At 42.8% G+C, this 23,255-nt stretch overlaps 1 protein-coding gene across 1 annotated transcript in view; it reads right to left on the bottom strand.

Moving 5' to 3' along the window:
• HDAC1 (histone deacetylase 1) overlaps positions 1–20,211 on the bottom strand; it is a 36,323-nt gene extending 16,112 nt beyond the window's left edge. Inside the window, 2 exon segments of the mRNA XM_028511752.2 lie at positions 8,036–8,148; positions 20,163–20,211. Of these exon segments, the coding sequence (XP_028367553.1) occupies positions 8,036–8,148; positions 20,163–20,211 (162 nt within the window).
• Positions 20,212–23,255: the final 3,044 nt, after the last annotated feature.

The following is a 23,255-nucleotide window of genomic DNA, read 5'->3' as shown; positions in this document are numbered from 1 at the left end:
CCACCATCCACCCAGTTGCTCAAGACAGAGGTCTGACTTATCACCCTTGACTGCTCTTTCCTCGACCAATACATTCAACTTCTCCTCAAACTACTGCCAATGTATCTATCAAATCTGTCTACTTCCATCCCCAGGTTGCCACATTTTTGCCTTGAATTGTGGCAATAATCTCCTAACTGGTATCCCGGCCTCAACTTTAACAACTTTGAGTCTGTTCTCAATCCTACCACCCTAGAGCCAGAGTAATCTGTCTAAATTTCAACTGAATCATGTCACATCCTCCTAAAAACCCTTCAGAGGCTTTATTATTTACAAGATCAAGTTTGAACTCTTTAACCTAGCTTGGGAAACCAAAATAATCTGGTCTTGATCCCTACTCACCTTTTTAGAATCCCTCTAAATATTTTATAAACTAGCCCAGGAAATACCAAATTCAAAGCACTTAAAAGAGCCAGTAGGTAAACTAACTTGGTACTTACACAATCTCATGCATTAATTGTACCATTCTGCCAAGCACAATTTTACTTACAATTCTCCAATGGACTTCTCTCTCATCTTTAAAACTTTGCACGTGCTATGCCCTACATTACTATTCTCTTTACCCCTCTACTCAACCTTTAGGTTGCAATTGAAAAGGTAATTAATTGTCCTAGAACACTGTCCTTGACCACTAGAATCTCAGTTAAGAAGCTCATGGATGCCTTGGCCACCTAACTCAGTTGATTAGAGCATTGTCCCAATAAGGCCAAGGTTGCAGATTGATCCCTGGAGTCAGGACACATACAAGAATCAACAAATTAATGTTTCTACTTCTTTAAAATGAATAAAAAAAGAAAAAAGAAAAGAAACTCACTGAAGTAATACCCCTAAGAATCCTTACTTTCCTTATCACATTCAAAGTACATAGAAACTACATTTGTTTGGTCCACTCTGGAAGACGAGGAGCAGGTCTGTCTTTATTCTAAGCAACTAGCACAATGCCTGGCACTAAGCAGGTGCTCAGTAAATATCTGTTGCCATAATAAACTCTCACTTGGAGTCCTGGCTGGCATAGCTCAGTGGATTGGGCACAGGCTGTGAACCAAAGTGTCGCAGGTTCGATTCCCAGCCAGGGTACATGCCTGGGTTGCAGGCTATAACCCCCAGCAACCACACATTGATGTTTCTCTCTCTCTATCTTCCTCCCTTCCCTCTCTAAAAATAAATAAATAAATAATAAAATAAACTCTCACTTGGATTATTTTTGGCCTCTTAATTGGTCCCATTTAATATCCAGCCTTATCTTCTTCCAATCCAGCTTCTGTAATGGCATCACAAAAATCTTAAAAAGTCAATGCCCTGCCCTGGCTGGCGTAGCTCAGTGGATGGAGCACGGACTGGGAACCAAAGTGTCCCAGGTTCGATTCCCAGCCAGGGTACATGCCTGGGTTGCAGGCCATAACTCCCAGCAACCGCACATTGATGTTTCTCTCTCTCTCTCTGTCTCTCCCTTCCCTCTCTAAAAATAAATAAAATCTTAAAAAAAAAAAAAAAAGTCAATGCCCTGCTCTCAAACATTTAATGGCTCCCTAACTATAAAAGATTCTGACCCTGGCCAGGTAGCTTAGTTGGTCCCACCATGCCAGGGTTGCGAGTTCAATCACCAGTCGGGACACATACAATCAATGAATGTATAAATAAGTGAAATAACAAATCAATGTTTCCCTAAAACCAGTGACTTAAAAAAAAAAGATTCTAAATTCTGACATGGTAATCGAGGAACTTTAGAAGTTTCCTTTTCCAATCAAATTCCTCCCTGCCCTGTTTCATAAATATTATACTGCAGACAAACAGCTCTTCTTCAACAAGACCTAATGCAGGGCTTCCCACCACGGTGTCTTAAACATGTTCTTCCTGAAATTTGAAATTCATCCTTATCTCAAATATCTGAAAGACAAAGCCCATCTCAAAAGCTGATTCTTTTACAAAGAAAAAACAAATCTTACTCTAAGAACCCATCATCTTCCTCGCCCTGGCCAGTAGGGCTCAGTGGGTTGGGCATTGTCCCACAGACTGAAAGTTCTCCGGTTTGACTCCCAGTCAGGGCACATGCCTGGGCTGTAGGCCAGGTCCCCAGCTGTGGGTGTATGACAGGCAACTGAGAGATGTTTTCCCCTCTAACATTGATGTTTCTCCCCCTCTCTTTCTCCCTCCCTTCACTGTTCTCTAAAAATAAATAAATTTAAGTCTTTCTTTTAAAAAAAGCAACTAATGAATGCAGAAATAAGTGGAACAAATTAGTATTTCTTTCTTTCCCTCTCTCTCTTGAAAATCAATAAATGAAAATTAAAAAAAAAAAAAGAAAATTCAAAAACAAGTAAATGAATACTATATATTGTTTAGGTACATATGTGTATGATCACTTTTTTTTTAAAGAGCAAGAGAATAAACACAAAATTTAGAAGAGTGATTGGGTTGTAAGAATGTGGATGTTCCTTGCATTATGAAAATATTAAGTAAATAAATTAATACATAGAAAATAAAATCAGTTTTTAAAAAAGGAGGCCGAGTATAGGCCTTCTTTTGATGCTTATCAGCCAAAGATAATGATTAACCCTACTCTGTGCATCTGAGGTCCAGTTAAAACAAAAATAAAACCCAGGCAATCAAATGGAAATATGGACAAAAAGCTTGATAGAAACTTCAGTAGGGAAACCTGAATGGTCAATAAATATCCAAAAAGATCCTCAAAGCTCACTAGTAACCAAGGAAATACAAATTAAAACAATCGTAAGATACCATTTCACACCTACTCAACTTGGCAAAAAAATAAAAAATAAAATAAAATCAACTGGATGACAAAATCAAGTCAAGAAATTAGAACAATGCAATTCTTCTCCATTGCTGGCGACTGGAACCATGATGGCATTATCTAATAAGTATGACTATGTGCACACCTCCTGACCTAGCAATTCTACTCCTAGTAAGTCCTCTAGTGAAACTGCAGCATATCTGCACACGTTTAAGAATGTTCACAGCAGCAGTGTTAATAATAGCACAGAACTAGAAACCAACTAAAGGCCCACCAATAATAAAATAGGCAAATTATAGTAACTCTTTCAATGAAATACAGTGAAAATAAATTCAGCCACATGCATCAACATATATGACTCAACATGTTGAGCAGAAAACATACGTAAGGTATTAAATATTGTATGGCTCCATCTATGTAACATGTAAACATATAACACTAAAACATGTACTGTTTATGAACACACACTGGTAAAACTATATAGAAAAGTTAGGAAGTAATAATCCACCCCCAAGTTCAAGGCAGAGGTTAACTCTGGGAAGAAAATAGGATCAGAGAAGAACACATGGGGTTTAGTAGCCATGTAAATATTCCTTTTCTTAAACTAGGTGGTATCAATTGTAATGTGATTTGTTATACCTTATATATATTTTTTTAATACCTTACATATATTTTATGAAAATTCTTTCATATCTACAATATTTTATAAAAACACTTTTTAAAAAAAGAACAAAAGAACAGCCCTGGCTGGTGTACTTCAGTGGACTGAGTGCCAGTCTGAGAAACCAAGGATCACTGGTTCAATTCCCAGTCAGGGCACATGCCTAGGTTGCAGGGCCAGGTCCCCATTTGGGGACATGAGAAAGGCAACCGATCAATGTATCTCTCGCACATCGATGTTTCTCTCCCTCTCTTTCTCCCTTCCTTCCCTTCTCTCTAAAATTAAATAAATCTTAAAAAAAAAAAAAAAAAGAACAGAAGGCGATGAATAAGACGCCTGGGAATATACAAAATTAGCATCCAAGGCAAGGAAGAGAGCAAGATTTTTGATTACATAAATAGAAAGGTGCCTGGATAAAAAGTGGGGATGTAGATTCTAGGAGAGATTAATTATATGTATGGAGACAGAATTGGAGAAGGGACCAAAAAGGGTGAAATTGTTTGAAAAAGACCTCAACATGTCTCGTTCAGGTATAGGACAGAACACAGCAACTTCCATGAGAAGTCTAAGGAGTATCTTTCAGGACTGATTCTCAAAAGCCATCAATTTCAGAAAATACACTACAATGGCTACCTGTGCTTTTGGAAAGAGAATGCGGGGATCATAGCTCAGAGAAAGCAGAAAACAGAGAGATGAAGGCAGACAAACAATGTTGGTGGAATAGGACCAAAGATTCACAGTCAGTGGAAGGGAGGGCCAGAGAAAGAAAAAGGTCACATTAAAGATAACAAGGTCTAGAGATTTTGGAAGGATAGGTATAATATGGAGGTTTTGCTTTAGAAGTTTACAATAAGAATACACACATACGAGATCATGCCAATAAGGTATTTTATTTTCCGTGAGAGCCACTGTTGGTTGCTTCCCAAAGAGCCATTCATACATACCCTTCTCTCTTGGTAACACATCCCATTTTGCTTAGGTGTTACTGTGCCCAACCCCAGGGATCAAATGTGTCTAAGCCAATCGCTGGTGATGAGCTAAGCATGGCAAATGATCAACTGAAATTTAAGGGGAAATCTGTTGGGAAGTTTCTGGAAAGAGTTTTCCTCTTTAATCAAAGGGGGTGTATAAGGTGGAAACAGTGGACAGCGGTCCATTTACTCTTGTCCCATTCCTCTTCGGGTTCTGCTATATGAAGACATGCTACTTGAAGACAGCCATCATGTGACTTCAAGGCAAAAAATACGAGGATGAAATCACAAAAGCTAAGGATGGCTAAGCAGGCGGGTAGAATAAGCCTGGGTCCCTGATGACGTAGACAAAAAAGAAAAATCCTAAGAACATCTACCTCTAGACTTTTTGTTAAAAGGTTGTTTAGGAAGAAAAAAAGGACAAACGGACAGATACACTCACTGGAATCAGAGAGATATGGGTTGGAATCTTAGCCCATCTATTAAAAGCTATGTGACTTTGGGCATGTTAATTACCCTCTCTGAGCTTGTTTTCTGAGCTCTAAGTTACAGTTATTAAAAAAATTACATAAAATAGTCCTGGCTGGAGCCCTGGCTGGTGTAGCTCAGTGGATTGAGCACAGGCTGCGAATCAAAGTGTTCCAGGTTCAATTCCCAGCCAGGGCACAAGCCAGGGTTGCAGGTCATGGCCCCCAGCAACTGCGCATTGATGTCTCTCTCTCTTTCTTCCTCCCTTCCCTCTCTAAAAATAAATAAATAAACACATAAAACCTTAAAAAAAAAAAAAAAGAAATACAACTATTTAGAAAAAAAAATAGTCCTGGCTGGTGTGGCTCAGAGGACTGAGGGCCAGCTCGCGAACCAAAAGGTCACTGGTTGGCTCCTAGTCAGGGCAGATACCTGGGTTGTGGGCCAGGTCCTCAGTAGGGGGCACCTGATAGGCAACCATACACTGATGTTTCTCTTCCTCTCTCCCTCCATTCCCCTCTCTAAAAATAAATTAATAAAATCTTTTTTTTCTTTTTTTCTTTTTATTTTTAGAGAGGGAAGAGAGGGAAGAGAGGGAGAGAGAGAGAGAGAGAGTGAGAGAGAGAGAGAGAGAGAGAGAGAGAGAAACATCAATGTGCAGTTGCTGGGGGCCATGGCCTGCAACCCAGGCATGTACCCTGACTGGGAATTGAACCTGCGACACTTTGGTTTGCAGCCCGCGCTCAATCCACTGAGCTATGCCAGCCAGGGAAATAAAATCTTTAAAAAAAAAAAGAATGACATAAAATAATAGGTAGCCCTGGCCAGGCACCTAGAAATCATTAATAAATATTAGTTTATTTTTCCTGTCACTTGAAGATAGAATCCATTTTTAAATTTCTCAGTATCTCTCACAGAGGTTAATACAGTCCCTGGGGTATGACAGTACTCAACAAAAATATGCTGAATGCAAGAAAGAGGGCTTGAGGTGATTCTTGAAGATGAGTAAGGTGACTGGGCCTAGTAAATAACCCTCCCAGTCAGAAAAGGGTGGAAAGAGGCAGAATCTGATCTAACTGACTTGGAAAGCTAAAGGGGGAGAGGCAGGAAAGGAGGCAAGCTGGGGCCAGATTAGCATGGTGCAGATGTGCAACAGATAGCTCCGGAAGGTCTTGGTGCTCACTATTCCACATTCGGGTATTCTCTTTATCTAAATTCTAGTCTGCTCTCTAGAGCCCCTGAAAATCTTGTTACCTTTTATGTTTTTCATCCTCAGTTGCCTTTCACACCTGAAAAACCTTTGGTCCCAAGGTATGTCTTTTCCTGTCTACCTTCTCGTTGGCTTCCCCAGCTGCCTCTATGGTATCTTAGAGACATGACACAGCCATCTGGGAAGGAAAACTCATCCCCTTTCATGCTCTGGAATGGTGAGGAAAGATACTGCTGTTGCTAGGTTACTTAAGCTGCTGGCACACTTTAACAACAGACTCTTATGCTCTTACCATAAGGCAACATGGGCCCCCAGATCCTCTTTATTTTTCTCATTTGGACCTTTGCAACAGCCTAACTGGCCTCCATGCTTCTAAATTGCATGCCTGCTCCTATCTCTCTTTCATGTAAAATCCTTCACATATTATTCACTGCTTCCAGAAGAGGTTCAAACTGGGAACCTTTGGATCAAATTTGGTTCACAGATGCACTGATATGTTTTTATTTGTACGGCTTTAAAAAAAAATTGCCTTGGCTGGTGTGGCTCAGTGAGTTGAGCACGGCCTGTGAACTGAAAGGTTGCTGGTTCAATTCCCAGAGAGGCAACCAATTGACATTTCTCTCACACATTCACATGTTGATGTTTCTCACCTCTCTTTCTCCCTCCCTTCCTCCCCTCTAGAAATGAATAAATATCACCCTGGCTGGTGTGGCTCACTGGATTGGGTGCTGGCCTGTGAACCAGAAGGTCGCCAGTTCAGTTCTCAGTTAGGGCACATGCCTGGGTTGCAGGCTGGGTCCCTGGTTGGGGGTGTGTGAAAGGCTAATCGATGTTTCTCTCCCTCCCTTACCCTCTCTCTAAAAATAAATGACTGAAATCTTAAAAAAAAAAAAAAAGTTGTTTTTTTTTTTTTTTAAGTAAATGAATACCTGGCTGGCGTAGCTCAGTGGATTGAGCACAGGCTGCAAACCAAAGTGTCGCAGGTTCGATTCCCAGTCAGGGTACATGCCTGGGTTACAGGCCACGGCCCCCAGCAACCACACCTTGATGTTTCTCTCTCTCTTCCTCCCTCCCTTCCCTCTCTAAAAATAAATAAATTAAATCTTTAAAATTTTAATTAAGTGATTTTTTGTTTAAGATTTTATGTGTTTATTTTAAGAGTAGAAGGAAGGGAGAAAAACATCAATGTGTGAGAGAAACATTGATAGGTCGTCTCTTACACACCCTCAATTGGGCACCTGCCCACAACCCAGGCACGTGCCCTGACTGGGAATCGAACCCGAGGAGACCTTTCAGTTCACAGGCTGGCACTCAATCCACTGAGCTACACCAGCCAGGGCTCCAATCACACATTTTTTTAGGCACTGGATTGTTTGACCCTGGCCCATCAGGGCTACTTAGTACAACACATCCAATCTTTGCCAACCTCTCCAGCTCTAGCTGCCCTCACTCACACCTGTGAACTTTACGCTACAGTAATACCTGCACACTAAACTACTTATATTTCCCCCAAATACACCCTATTGTTCTTACCTCTCTGTCTTTTTGTATATGTTCTTCCCTTGGCCTAGAATACCAGTCCCCCCTCCTAAATTCCAGGCTAAATTCCATTCAAACCTTTAAAACTGCTCAGATATCACCTCTGGGAAACATCCCAAGGCTCCCTTCCTCCTTCATTCCCCATATCTCTGTATCTTGAACATTTTTTAATTGTTGCACTTACACACTATACATTATCTGTGTACATATCATTCTCTAGCACTAGAGTAAACTCCTCAAAAACAGATTTTCTATCATTTACAGTGGTGTCTGCCACATAACAGCCACTCAACACATGTTTGATGAACGAGTATTTAAGAAAATAAGATAATAAATGACCTAAGGGAAACCAGAGCTGATGAGATTAGGGGGAGGTAGAGCTCCCAGTAACTCACATAGATTTCCATTTTTCGGTAGAGACCATAGTTAAGTAGCAAATTGTGAGTCATGCGGATTCGGTGAGGCTTCATTGGGTGGCCTTGTCCATAATAGTAATTTCCAACATCCCCTGAAGAAGAAAGAGTGACAGTTTCAGTGACACAGTCAGACCCACTCCCAAGAGAATCCAGAAATTTTTCCAATAAACTCCTAGGCAAACTGTCTTCCTGGCCCTGGCCAGTGTGACTCAGTGGGTTGGGCACTGTCCTGTGAACCGAAAGGTGGAGGTTCAATTCCGGTCAGGGCTTGGGTTGTAGGTTCAGTCTCCTGAGGCATGTACAGAAGGCAACCAATCGATGTTTTTCTCTCACAGTGATGTTTCTCACCCTCTTTCTCCCTCTCTCTCCTTCTCTTTGAAATCAAAACTAAAATTAAAACACACACACACACACACATACAAACACACACACCAAACCTCTCTTTCTGGTTCACTGTAGTCTCTAAAATTCTCATGCACCTCAAGGAAAGATAACTCCAAAAGAAAAAAAAAGCAGGGATTCCTGGAGAGGTCAGATGAATGTCAGTCTAGCCCAGTTTCTTCCCCTGGGACCCACAGGCACTACTAGAGAGTGTGAGGGGTTCAGTCCAAAGCTACTTTGGAACAGCAGCCAGTGAGGTGACACTGTATCTCCAAGGAATCCACTCCCACAACAGAAAATAACCATCAATACTCAAAATTATTTTAAGCCACAGTATACCTCTTCCACATTGTGACACTTTACGGTGTCAAAGCACGTTCACGTTCATTTTCTTACTAGATCCTCACAATAATGCTATAAAACAGTTAGACAGGGAGTTTTATTCCCATTTTATAGAAAACTGGCCCTGGCTGGCGTAGCTCAGTGGACTGAGCGCGGGCTGGGAACCAAAGTGTCCCAGGTTCGATTCCCAGCCAGGGTACATTCCTGGGTTGCAGGCCATGACCCCCAGCAACCGCACATTGATGTCTGTCTGTCTGTCTGTCTGTCTCTCTCTCTCCCCCTTCCCTCCCTCCCTTCCCTCTCTAAAAATAAATAAAATCTTTTAAAAAAAAAGAAAAGAAAGTTAAAAAAAACTAAACTCTATCATTACTTGCTTCATCTATAGCAATACCGTTCTTTTTTTTTTTAAGATTTTATTTATTTATTTTTAGAGTGGGAAGGGAGGGACATAGGGAGAGAGAAAGAGAGAAACATCAATGTGCGGTTGCTGGGGGTCATGGCCTGCAACCCAGGCATGTACCCTGGCTGGGAATCGAACCTGGGACACTTTGGTTCCCAGCCTGCGCTCAATCCACTGAGCTACGCCAGCCAGGGCTACAATACCCTTCTAATTGGTCCTCTGCCTTCAATTCAAACTACCTGCCTTACTATCACCAGTCATTCCCTCATAAACAGCTCTGATAATATCACCCCCACTCAAAAATCTTTAATGGCTTCCCATACCCTACAGGATGAAGAATACAGAACTACCTCAGCCCTGGCTGGGGTATCTCAGTTGACTGAGTGCCAGCCTGTGAATCAAAAGGTCACCGGTTCAATTCACAATCAGGGCACTTGCCTGGGTTGCAGGCCAGATCCCTGGTTGGGGGTGCGTGAGAGACAACTGATCAATTTATCTCTCACATACCAATGTGTCTCTCCCTCTATTTCTCCCTCCCTTCCCTTCTCTCTAAAAATAAATAAATAAAATCTTAAAAAATAATAATAAAAGAACAACTTCAGTAACCTGGCATTCAAGGACCTTCTTAATCTACCATTCCAGCTTCACCACCACCCTCCTCCATAACTCTCTCCCTCTCTATCCTCTAGCTGCCAGTAGACACACTACTACAGCCTTTGGGCCAAATACAATTGGATGCCTGTTACTTTGTAAATAAAATTTTACTGGCACACAGCCATGCTGAGTTTATATATTGTCTATGGCTGACTGCACATTATAATAGCACAGCTGAGCAGTTAAATAATTGTGACAGAAACCCACCCATATGGCACGCAAAGCCTAAAATATTTACTATCTGACCCTTTACAGAAAGTTTGCCAGTATCTACTCTAAACACACTGGATTATTATCAGCATCCTGAACATGGCAATCGCCTTCACCAAATATCCTTAGTTGAGACTGTTCCTTTGACCTAGAAAGTCCTGTTTCTGATGATCTCGTGCTACAGAGCCCAGCTCAAGCTCCAAACATATTCCTGATCAGAATAAATGGTCTTTTCCTCTCTGACAATTTGTATATAGCACTTAATTCATTTTGTTTTGTGTCTGAATTACTGACATATCTATTTATATCCACAAGACTAGGGCACTCCTTGAAGGCAAGGACAAATATACCCTGTGTATCACAGAAGCTCAATAAATATTCAAAGACTTGAACTGAGACTCAGAGAAGTTAAGTTGAAGCTCAAGATGACACAGGCAATGAGTGATCTGGGATCCACTCTTCTGACTTCAAATCCAGTGTGCTAAACGCTACTCTGGGTTTCCTAGGTGCCTACTTCAGTTCACACTTAATCTAGACAGCTCTGTGAGTCTACTTTCTACAGGTAGAAAGTTCCTGTAACAATATTCCAAAATCTAGTGAACTGCACACCCAAAGATCTCTCCGTAGGAGTCTATCAGGATGAAGCAGATTTTTCAGCATCCGTAAAAAAAAGGTCCCAACCTCTAATCCACTGGTTTGGTGGTGCCAAAAAGAGGTTTCATTCCAGGGATCAATGCACTGTGGGGAATGCCACCAACAGCATCCAAGCCACACTCTAAATCTCTTTGATGTAGACATGGCCTGGAATAATGAGAAATTTCTAAACAATTGGATGTTTAGGATCTTATCCTCTTTTCTATTCTCTTTAAACAGACTTTATTTTTTAGAACAACTGCAGATTTACAGAAAATTACAAAGACAGTAGAGAGTTTTCAGATACCTACAACCAGTTTCCCCTATTACTAACATTTTATACTAGTAAAATAAGTATTTGTTATAACTAATGTATTAACCAACATTAATACATTAACTCAAAGTCCATACTTGACTCAGATTTCCCTACTTTTTATCTAATGCCCTTTCATCCTCTTCTAATCTTAGTGAGGCCTCTGAGAGCAGGGACTATGCTCTCAGCCAGAGCCACAAGCCAGAGTACAGCTTATAAGTGAGACCCTTATAAGGGACCCTTGTCCTACGTAGACACAGACTTTGAGATGCAGTAGCAAGGAAGGCAGGCAAAAAAGTTGTCTCCAGGGCCCCTCAAATAACCTTATCAGCCATGATGATTGGGTAGAATAGGTTCTCAAGGTATTGGCTGAGACATCCAGATGAAGATCCAATTTGTTGGCAGTCAGTAGTCACATGGCCAATATCATGATAAATAACTGGATTCCTGCTTACCCACGTCTCTGGTATGGGCCTCGATCCCTAGCAACTCACTTGCCTGGATCTAGCCAAGACTTAGACTTGAGGAACTAAGATAACTTAACTATTTTTTTCACATTTCTGTTTTTTTTTAAGATTTTATTTATTAATTTTCAGAGAGAGGGGAAGGGAGGAAGAAAGAGACGGAGAGAAACATCAATGTGTGGTTGCCTCTTGTATGCCCTCAACTGGGGACCTGGCCCACAACAGCCAGGGCCCAGGCATGTGCCCTGACTGGGAATCGAACCAATGACCCTTTGGTTAGCAGGCTGGCACTCAATCCACTGAGCCAGACCAGCCAGGCATTTTTCACATTTCTTGTTTTTTTATTTCAATACTTAAAATACTCAAAGATGGAGTATTATATTCATTGATATCTCTATGGAAGATATACCAAACAAAGCATATAGGTATTCCACAATTATAAGATACTTTATCTAGAAGGCTAAGGAAATACCTGAGGGTGGGGACCAGAGACGCCATCCTCTTAAAAAATTTTTTTTAATTGATCATGCCCTCTTAATAATTTTTAATTAGGTAGCTGAAAGACTTCAAATGAAATAATTCTTTTTATTTAGATACAACTTTTAAACTTTACAAGCACTTCCCCCGCTATTTTCAGAGGAGAGTGACTTGAGGCTATAAAGGTAAAGTGACTTGTCTAATGCGACAAAGCCTCTGAGTGGCAGCGGCAAATCTGAATCCCAAGCTAGCGACCTCACTACAAAACTGTTTCTTTTATTTCTTACTTTTTAAAAATATTATTTATGCTAATACAGTTGTGCCAATTTTTCCTCCTTTGTCCCCCTCCACCCAGTCCCCCGCACTCCCTTATGCAATCCCCACACCATTGTCCATGGGTCCTGCATATATATTCTTTGGTTAATCCCTTCACCTTCTTTCAATTAGTCCTCACATACTTCCTCCTCTTCCAGTTCCTTAAAAAGTAAAAAGTCTCAACTTCCAGCTAAAATGGAGGCGTAGGTAAATACATTTTGCTTCCTCACACAACCAAAAGGACAACAACCAATTTAAAAACAAAAAATGACCAGAATTGCCAAAGAAACTAACTGTATGGAAATATGACAACCAAGGAGTTAAAGAAGAAACATTCATCCAAACTGGTAGGAGAGGCAGAGACGGGCAGCCGAAGCAGAGAGGACACATGGCAAGGTGGAGGCTGAGGCACCAGGTGGTTCCACATTCATGTGTGGATAAACCGGGAGAAACAGCTGGGGGATGAGACAAACTGTGCAATCCAGGGTCCAGCACAGGGGACTAAAGCCTCAAAACCTCTGGCTGTAAAAACCTTTGGGGGTTTTGGCAGTGGGAGAAACTCTCAGTCTCACAGGAAAGTCTGTTGGAGGGACCCAAGGAGTCCTAAAATGTACACAAACCCACCCACCTGGGAATCAGCACCAAAAGGGCCCAGTTTGCTTGTGGGTAGTGGAGGAAATGACTGAGAGCAGGACAAGAGAGCAAATGGCATTGTTCCCTCTCTGACTCCTCCCCCACATACAGAGCCACAACACAGCAAAGTAAGTTGTCTCACCCTTGCAAATACCAGTCTTCACCCCCTATAACATAAGGAGTGTGCTGAGACACAAAGAAATATGGCCCAGATGAGAGAACAGATCAAAACTCCAGAAGAAGCCCTGGCTGGTATGGCTCAGTGGATTGAATGCTGGCTGGCGAACCAAAGGGTTTCCAGTTTGATTCCCAGTCAGGGCACATGCCTGGGTTGCAGGCCAGGTCCCCGATGTGGGAAGAGGGTGGGGGTGGGAGGGTGCTGGAGGGCAACCACACATTGATGTTTCTCTCCCCCCCTCTCTGTCTAAAAATAAATAAGTAAAATCTTAAAACAAAAACAAAAAAAACTCCAGAAAAAAAACTAAGCAACAAGGAGATAGTCAATCTATCAGGTGCAGAGTTCAAAACACTGGTAATCAGGATGCTCACAGAAATGGTTAAGTACAGACCCAAAATAAAGGAAGAAGTGAAGACTATAAAAAGTGAAATAAAGAAAAATATACAGGGAACCAATGGTGAATGGAACGAAACCGGGACTCAAATCAACGATTTGGAACAGAAGGAGGAAATAAACATTCAACCGGAACAGAAAGAAGAAATAAGAATTCAAAAAAATGAGGAGAGGCTTAGGAACCTCCAGGACAACTTTAAACATTCCAACATCTGAATCATAGGGGTGCTGGAAGAAGAGCAAGAACAAGAAATTGAAACCTTATTTGAAAATATAATGAAAGAAAATTTCTCCAATATGGCAAAGGAAATAGACATGCAAGGCCAGGAAGCTCAGACAGTACCAAACAAATTGGACCCAAGGACCACACCAAGACACATCATAATTAAATTACCCAAGATTAAAGATAAGGAGAAAATCTTAAAAGTAACAAGAGAAAAGGAGAAAGTTACCTACAAAGGAGTGCCCATAAGGCTATCAGCTGATTTCTCAAAAGAAACTTTACAGGCAAGAAGGGGCTGGAAAAAAGTATTCAAAGTCATAAAAGGCAAGGACCTACATCCATGATTAGCCTATCCAGCAAAGCTACCATTTAGAATGGAAGGGCAGATAAAGTGCTTCCCAAATAAGATAGAGGAGTTATCTTTAAGATCAAGTTAAAGAAGTTCATCAGCACCAAGCCCTTATTATATGAAATGTTAAAGGGACTTATCTAAGAAAAAGAAGATCAAAACTATGGGACTTCCGGCAAGATGGAGGCATAGGTGGATGCACCGTACCTCCACGCACAACCAAGATTAGAACAACAACAATTTAGAGGCAGAATAACACCCAGAACTGACAGAGAATTTATCTGAATGGAAGTCGGACAGCCAAGAAGTTGAAGTAGACCCGTTCATCCAGACTGGTAGGAGGGACGGAGAGGAGCAGCCGGGCACAGGTCGCGGTGCTCGGAGAACAGGGAGAACTGGGCACAGAAGGCAACCGAGAGCGAGTAAGGCATCTGGGGTGCACAAGATCGCAGCGCGTGGACCCTGAGTACGCAAGCGGCAGCTGGCGGACCCAGTGAGGCGGCGATTGTAGACCAGGACAGAGTGCACAACCCAGGATCCCAGAGAAGGGACTGAGGTCCCTGAAAAATGGAGCTACCGCCATTGTTCGCTCCCACCCCCGCCCCCACATACGTCACAATCTAGCGACTGGGGTGCCCAGCCCTGGTGAACATCTAAGGCTCTGCCCCTCACCGTAACAGGAGCGACCAGACCAAAAAAAAAAAAAAAAAAAAAAAAGAGAGAGAGAGAGAGAGAGACACACATGTCTCAAACAGAAGAACAGATCAAAGCCCCAGGACTCATCCTTTTGAGCAACCAAGAGATAGCCAATCTATCAGATGCACAGTTCAAAACACTGGTGATCAGGAAGCTCACGGAATTGGTTGATTTTGGGCGCAAATTAGATGAAAAGTTAGATAAAAGAGATGAAGGAAGATGCATGGAGAACCAATAGTGATGGGAAGGAAACTGGGACTCAAAACAATAGAGTAGACCAGAAGGAAGAAAAAAACAACCAAACAGGAAAGAATGGAGAAATAAGAATTCAAAAAAAATGAGGAGAAGCTTAGGAATCTCCAGGACATCTTTAAACGTTCCAACATCCGAATTATAGGGGTACCAGAAGGGGAAGAGGAAAAGCAACAGATTGAACATGTATTTGAACAAATAATAAAGGAGAACTTCCCCAATCTGGCAAAGGAAATAGATTTCCAGGAAGTCCAGGAAGCTCAGAGAGTCCCAAACAAGTTGGCCCCAAGAAGAAACACACCAAGGCACATCATAATTACATTAGCCAAGGTAAAAATGAAGGAGAGAATCCTAGAAGCAGCAAGAGATAAGGGGACAGTCACCTACAAAGGAGTTCCCATCAGACTGTCAGCTCATTTCTCAAAAGAGACCTTACAGGCAAGAAGGGGCTGGAAAGAAGTATTCCAAGTCATGAAAGACAAGGACCTATATCCCAGGTTACTCTATCCAGCAAAGCTTTCATTTAGAATGGAAGGGCAGATAAAGTGCTTCTCAGATAAGGTCAAGTTAAAGGAGTTCATCATCACCAAGCCCTTATTACAGGAAATGTTAAAGGGACTTATCTAAGAAGATAAAAAAAAAACATGTATAGTAAAAGGACAGCAAACTCACAATTATGAACAACCACACCTAAAGCAAAACCAAAAGAAACTAAGCAAACAACTAGAACAGGAACAGAACCACAGAAATGGAGATCACATGGAGAGTTAGCAATAGGGGAGTGGGAGGAGGAGAGAGGGGGAAAAGGCACAGAGAATAAGTAGCATAGATTGTAGGTTGAAAATAGATAGGGGGAGGGTAAGAGTAGTATGGGAAATGTAGAAGCTAAAGAACTTATAAGTATGACACATGGACATGACTAAAGGGGGGGATATGGGTGGGAGAGGGTGTACAGGGTGGAGGGGAGTGAAGGGAAGAAAACGGGACAACTGTAATAGCCTAATCAATAAAATACATTAAAAAAAAAAAAAAAAAACTATGAACAAAGAGGCCCTGACTGGTATGGTCCAGTGGACTGAGCACCTGCTTGTGAACTGAAAGGTCGCTGGTTCAATTCCCAGTCAAGGCACATTCCCAGGTTGTAGGCCAGGTCCCCAGTTGGTGATGTATGAGAGGCAACCATTCAATGTTTCTCTCCCTCTTTCTTTCTCCCTTCCCTGCTCTCCAAAAATAAAATAAATAGCCCTGGCTGGAGTGGCTCAGTGAATTGAGTACTGGCTTGCAAACCAAAGGGTCACTGGTTAGATTCCCAGTCAGGGCACATGCCTGCGTTGTGGGCCAGGTCCCCAGTAGGATGTGTACAAGAGGCAACCACGCACTGATGTTTCTTTCCCTCCCTTCCCCTTTCTTTAAAAATATATAAATAAAATATTTTTAAAATAATAATAAAATCTAAAAAAATAAACTATGAACAGTAAGATGACAACAAACTCACAACTATCAAAACCTGAACTGAAAAAACAAAACAAACTAAGCAAACAACTAGAACAAGAACAGAATCATAGAAATGGAGATCACATGGAGGGTTATCAGCAGAGAGGTGGGGAAGAATGGGGGAAAAGATACAGGGAATAAGTAGCATAACTGGTAGGTAGAAAATACACAGGGGGAGGTTAAGAATAGTATAGCAAATGGAGAAGCCAAAGAACTTATATGTATGACCCCTGGACATGAACTAAGTAAGGTGAGGATGGTAGAGGAAGAGGGGATCAGGGTAGAGGGGGATAAAGGGGAGACAAAAATGGGACAACTGTAATAGCACAATCAATAAAATATACTTAAAAAAATAATAAGTCTCGCCCTGGCCTTGTGGCTCAGTTGATCATCCCAATGCGCCGAGGTTATAGGTTCAATCTCGGGTCAGAGCACATACAAGAAGCAATCAATGAATGCATAAATAAGAGGAACAACAAATCAACATTTCTCTCTTTCTCTAAAAATCAACAAATAAAAAATTAAAAGTTAAAAAAAGTAAGAAATCTCTTCTGTAAAGTTTGGGTATTTTCCCTTTTTTAAAAATTTTTACTTATTGATTTTGAAAGGGGGAAACTATGGGAGGAAAGCGGGGACAGGAAGAAGTGGTGGGGGAGAGAGAGAGAGAAAAACTTGCTGTTCCACCCAGTTATGAAACCACTGGTTGATTTCTGTATGTGCCCTGACTGGGGATCAAATCAGCAACTTTAGTACATTAACATGACACTCCAACCAACTAAGCTCCCTGGTCAGGGCTCCATTTTTCTCTTTCTAAACCAGGAGTGTGGAGATCACGAAACTGTGCAAACAGATATGGCTGCAAATTTATATGATCCAGCCTTAAATGTGCCCCCACCACTGTCCAGCAATCCTTCCAAATTTATTTTCCTAAGTCCCATTTTCAGAGCAGCTATTTAACAACTATTTATCTTCAAGATTCCTACTGTAACAATTGCTCTCTCCCGCTCTCAGGAAAAAGAATATTCTCCTACTTCATCTTGAAAACTGCCTCAACTAGCCACATCAAACTTACCTACATTTGAACATTTCCTTGTCAGTTGCCTTCTCATCAAAAAGGAGCTTCCTCTTGAAGACTAGTGTCCCTACTTGTGCTCTGGTACGCATCTCACCTGGCCGCCTCATGAACCTCCATCATTTCTAGTTCCTCTATCTTCAGCCTCCCCTTCTCTCTGGCTGTGTTTTTTTAAAGATTTTATTTATTTATTTTTAGAGAGAGGGGAAGGGAAGAAGAAAGGGAGAGAAACATTAATGTGTGGTTGCCTCTCGAGCGCCCCCCAGTGGGGACCTGGCCTGCAACCCAGGCATGTACCCTGACTGGGAATTGAACCAGTGACCCTTTGGTTCGCAGGCCAGCACTCAATCCACTCAGCCACACCAGCCAGCCCTCTCTGGCTATTTTCCATAAAAATTTGAATATGGCCCTGGCTGGTATAGCTCAGTGAATTGAGCGCAGGCCTGTGAACCAAAAGGTCACTGGTTCAATTCCCAGTCAGGGTACATGCCTGGGTTGTAGGCCAGGTCCCCAGTAGGGGGCATGACAGAGGCAACCACATATTGATGTTTCTCTCTCCTCCTCCTTTCCCCTCTCTCTAAAAATAAATAAAATCTTTAAAAATTTTGAATATGCTCAATTCTCAACCACTATATCTTCCCTTTATCAACAACCCTCTCTCTCTCTGTCCTGGACAAGCTTCATTAAAAAGGATTCAACCTGATCTTCCTTTCACCCACTTCTTTAATTCCAAAACCTGCACAGGAAACAGTTTACAGCTCTTCCCAACACCTGGCCATTCCCTCCCTCTTTGGGCTTTGGAACCCAACACTTTCTGGTTCATTTACATCTCTGGCCATTCCATATGTATCTTTATTCTTTTAGTTAACAAATATTTACTAAAAGCCTACTAGGAGCTAGCACTGTTTGGGTGGTTGAGCATAGAGAAGTAGATAAGACATCGTCCTTCTCCCTTAGATATTCACTATCCGTAGAAAGCATGAACAAATAAATGGGCAATTCCAATACACAGTGACAGTGCTATGACCAGGAGTACAGAGCATGAAGAACACTAGACTTTTCCTCAGTCCACTTCCTTAGAATTCCACACTGGATCCTCCTCTCTTTGCACCCTATAGAATTTCTTGGATGGTTGTGTCCCCTTCTATAATAAAATTTCCATCTGTATGCTGACAACTATCAAAAACCTTTATCTTTCCATTTCTGTCTTATAAGCTGCAGACGAGAATGTCCAACTGCCTGACACCTCCACTTGAATATCCCCCAGACATCTCAACTATGCAAGTATTTCTTTAAAAACAAAACAAAACAAAAACAAAAGTTATCAACTGACATGATCTCCTCCAAATACTCAGCATCAAACTGCCCAAATAAAAAACGTGGGCTCTTTGCCTTCTTCCTTACCCCAACATTCACAAATTTAATTTCCGTCCCAGAGTGATAGTTTTAAAGTATAAATCTGATGATGTCACTAGCCTGCATATAAAACTTCAATGATTCACAAGTGCCCTCAGAATAAAGTACAACTTCTTTATGGTAGTATGCCCAGCCCTTCATGACGAGGTCCCCATTTACTTCTCCAGCCTCATCACTTGCGACCTTACCCTGCTCTCTACCTTCTACACTCCACCTCAGACAGACTATACAAATATACCTGCTGTTTTCCAAAGGGGCTGTCCTCTCTCTCATCTCTCAACTTGCTTTTACATTTGCCTTCCCTGTGCCAGGCAAATAACTCCTGCTCTTCAGGTCCTAACTGAGAAGGCACCTCCACCCCCAACGCCTAAGGCTGGGCTGGGTGCCTCCTCTGTTGCCCTGATAACACTCCACGTTCCTTTATCCCAGCAAGGCACTGGAGAGCACTGCCACTGTCTGTCCCCGCCTCCAAACCGAGCAGAAGAGGAGAAGCAAATTGATCACCGCCCTGGCCCCAGCACCCAAGTGCTCCCTAGTTCAGAGTTAGCTGCTGGATAGATTTTTGCTACATGACAAAGTTGAATCATTCTCCTTCCAACCGCAGGGACCCCATTTCCCAGTAGCAACTGCAGGTCCTGCTTAGAGGCTGGGGAAGGGACAGTGGTGACCACTAGCTGGTGATTCCTGAAGGACTCTCCTCAAAGAGGATGAGGAAGGAAGGGGGCAGTGGAAGACTTTGGTATTCTCAGCAGGAAAATAGACCCTTGCAACGTTCTCCATCACATTCTGCCTCCCCCTTCAGACTCAGCTTCCCCTCTAGGAATCCCACGCCCTCAAACTCTCCCCATCAGACTTCAGAATTCCCGACCAAGATTACTTCAGGCTTCCCCAAGCGACCCTCTCGGCCTCAGAGTCTTCCCTCAGTCTCGACCTCCTTTCCATTCCTCTGAGCCTCCTACCTCAGGCCCGCCCTCCTTTCCTCAGCTTCCTCCCTCAGCCTCGGTCTCTTTTCCTCTTGAGCCTCTTCCCTCAGCCTCGACCTCCTGCCTCCGCCCGACCTCATTCCTCTCAGCCTCCTCCCTCAGCCCCGACCTCCTTTCCCCTCCAGCCTCCTTTCTCAGCCTCTCCCCAACGCCTCAAGCCTCTCCCAGCCTCCCGCTCTCGGATTCGGCCCGGCCAGGCCCCGCCCCCGCTGCGAGGACACCGCTCACCGTCGTAGTAGTAACAGACTTTCCTCCGAGTGCCCTGTGTCTGCGCCATCTTGCTCGCCTCCCGTCCCTCCCGTCCGTCGGTCGGTCCGTCAGGCCTCCCGCCCGCGGCTCCACTCAGCGACCGACCCAGGGGGAGGGGCGGGTCTCCAGCCTGCTCCGCCCGCCCCTCCCGGGCTCACCTATAGCCGCGCAGCCCGGGCACTGCTCCAGCCAATCAGCTTCCGCACGGACAGGCCCGGAACTCAGCAGGGGGCAAGGGCAGCCCGGGGAGGCAGCCCCAGGGCCCCCTGGGCCTGTACCAAGGCCAGCAACAGGGGGGTGGGGGAGCTGTTTAGGGACCGTACCATTAGTCTCGGGGGAAGAAAGCTGGTCCGTAAACTTCACAGTCCCATTCAGGGGATGGAAGCGTGCTTGGAGATCTCAGAAGCCAACTTTGTGATTTTACAGAGAACCCACCGAGGTCTACTGGGGAGGAAAAGTGACTTGCACAAGGTCACTCAGCAAGTGAAAGGGCTGAATCTGGATTAGAACTCAGATTTGGAGGAGGGAGAAATTACCTGACAAAGTTAATGAAAGTGCAGTCGTCCAAGTACTTTACCAAGGTTATCTCAGTTATTCTAATAATTCCTCACAACAGTTTTAGAGGAGGGCTTTTATCCCCATTTTACAAATAAACATAATGAAGTTGAGATCTTTGTGACTTAAATTCAGTTTTCAACTGTACGCATATTTTGAATTCCTGGTATGCACCAGAGACTCTGTAGCAAAACGGCAGAACCCAGTCTTTCTTACTCCAAAGGCTACCTCTCCACTGCAGTCATCCGAGAGGGCTAAGGAGTGCCTTTAGACCACAGGTGATGAACACAAGGCCTGTGGGCCAAATCCGGCCCTCCACCTTATTTTATCTGTCGGGCACCTGGTTTCCACCCCACCGCAGTGCTGATTTCTCACTTAACTGTTAAAGAGGTGTTACATTTATATAGTCCTAAAATTATATTTGGCCTATTGAAGGCAACCTCGAGGCTGATGTAGCCCCCAGTGAAAATGAGTTTGACACCGCTGTTTTAGACAGAAGGAAACTGCCCCCTTATACGGGTGCAGGGTTTCTCACACTATTGAAGCTGTTGACATTTGGGACTGGATAATTCCTTATTGTGGGGGGCTGTCCTGTGCACTGCAGGGTGTTTAGCAGCATTCTTGGCCTCTACTCCCTCCCAGCTGTAACAACCAAAATTGTCTCCAGACATTGCACGTTTCAGGGCAAGAGGGGGAAGGGATTGGAGGCAGTGTAAATTGGCCCCCACCCTACCCTCAACAACTACTGCACTAGGTCAATCAACTGGTCATAAACTGAAAGACTGAAAAACACTGAGATGGGCTATGAAAAATAAAATAACAACAATATTAATATTTAGTGGGTACTTACTAGGTACCAAATAAGTTATTCACTAGTGGTCCTACAGTGAATAAGATACATTTTTATGCGTCTTAACAGTTTAAAGGGTGCTTGGGCACTTCTGTTCCTCACTTGGGAACTGTATTTCGGCCATTAATTATAAATAAAGGTAACAGATCTATTATAGAAACAACAAGGACCAAGGAATAATTCTATTACCAGTTCTGTGCTGCTCCCTACCTAGGAATCTCTCTTGGCCTCCATTTCCCTCCTTATAAAATGGAGAGAATAAGAATACAAAGTTCACAGACTCCATAGCTGCATACAGTGTCCAAACAACGCCATGGGTATGGCAGCATTTCATAGAACACAGAACAGAAATTACAAACTCAGATGCCAACAGAGGTCAGTCAGGTGATGTAAATGAGTGGGTTCATACAATATATATTAACTTGATTCAAGTGCTTTGCATATTTAAAAAATTGAATTCTTCTTCACTTTCTTAAAGAAATGCCTTGCTCCCCTCCTTCTTCAAACACGCTGCCATCTTAAGGTGTCTTTAATTTTTTCCCTCTTTAATGGAAATGTGAGTGCAAAACAATTTCATTTTTCTTTTTATTATAAGAACAACAGTGCGCATACGATGACAATTAGCTACGAACAGTTTCATTGTCCAGGAGCAACAGGGAGTGGAAGGGACTCTGGCAAAGGGACGACTCAGGCCTCACCTGATAGGGGTGGGCCGCTACTCAGCTCCATGAAAACAGGTAATCCCAAGGGAACCAAATCTTCCTTTCCTTTCTTTTTTTTTAAGAGAAGCAGAAATCTGGTTTTATGTAAAATCTCCTCAGTTTTATAAATTGACTACTAACTCAGTCTATTATCAAGAGATCAATAAGACCCATCCTTTTAAAATGTAAATCAACCATGCCATGGCTCTGCACGAATCCCTGTGAAGTCTCCTCAAAATGGCTCCTGCAAAGGCCACATCCCTAAGGTAGTCAGTAGGTTTCCACGCTGGCCAGGCACACTTCTGCCTCAGGCTGTTCCCTGTGCCCAACAGCGCCTCCCCTCCACAAGTGGCTCACTCACTCGCCTCCTGCAAATCTTTGCTCAGTCACCTTCTCAGAGACCTTCCCAGACCAATTCTTTAAAAGTACCAAACACCCCAAACATGACCTTCCTAAATGTCCTTATCCTGCTCCTTTTCCTCCTCATCACTCATCACCTTGTCACATACCATATCATTTACTTCTTTGTAAAGTTTATTTTCCGTCTTTCCTTACTAGAATGTAAACTCCACAAGGGCAGAGACTTTATTTACTGTATAACCTATGAGCTCAGAACTGTGCCTGGCACAGCAGATGTTAAAAAAATATTCATTAAATGAATGGTTTAGCTCAAGATTAAAAAATCTTGAAGGTGAATCAAAACATATGAGGCCAAAAAAAAAACCAAAACCAAAACCAAAAACATATGAGGCCAAATATAGCCCTTGAATCAATCGCTGTAAAAATTGCTATTGCCCCTATATATTGGGAGGGGTAGGGTCCTGGAACACACCCGCTCCCAAGGAAGTTCTGGGCAGGGGTTTAAAGAGCCATACGGGAAAGCGTAGGGACCTCCTCTTGGTCTCCAGCATCAGCAGGGTTGGAAAAAGTTCAGATATCCCCTCATCCCATCTTTCACCCCAATTC

Source organism: Phyllostomus discolor, chromosome 5, assembly GCF_004126475.2.
Source record: "Phyllostomus discolor isolate MPI-MPIP mPhyDis1 chromosome 5, mPhyDis1.pri.v3, whole genome shotgun sequence".
In the NCBI taxonomy this organism is placed as follows: domain Eukaryota; kingdom Metazoa; phylum Chordata; class Mammalia; order Chiroptera; family Phyllostomidae; genus Phyllostomus; species Phyllostomus discolor.
The sequence above is the reverse complement of the archived record's forward strand: the minus strand, read 5'-3'. Positions and strand labels throughout refer to the sequence as shown.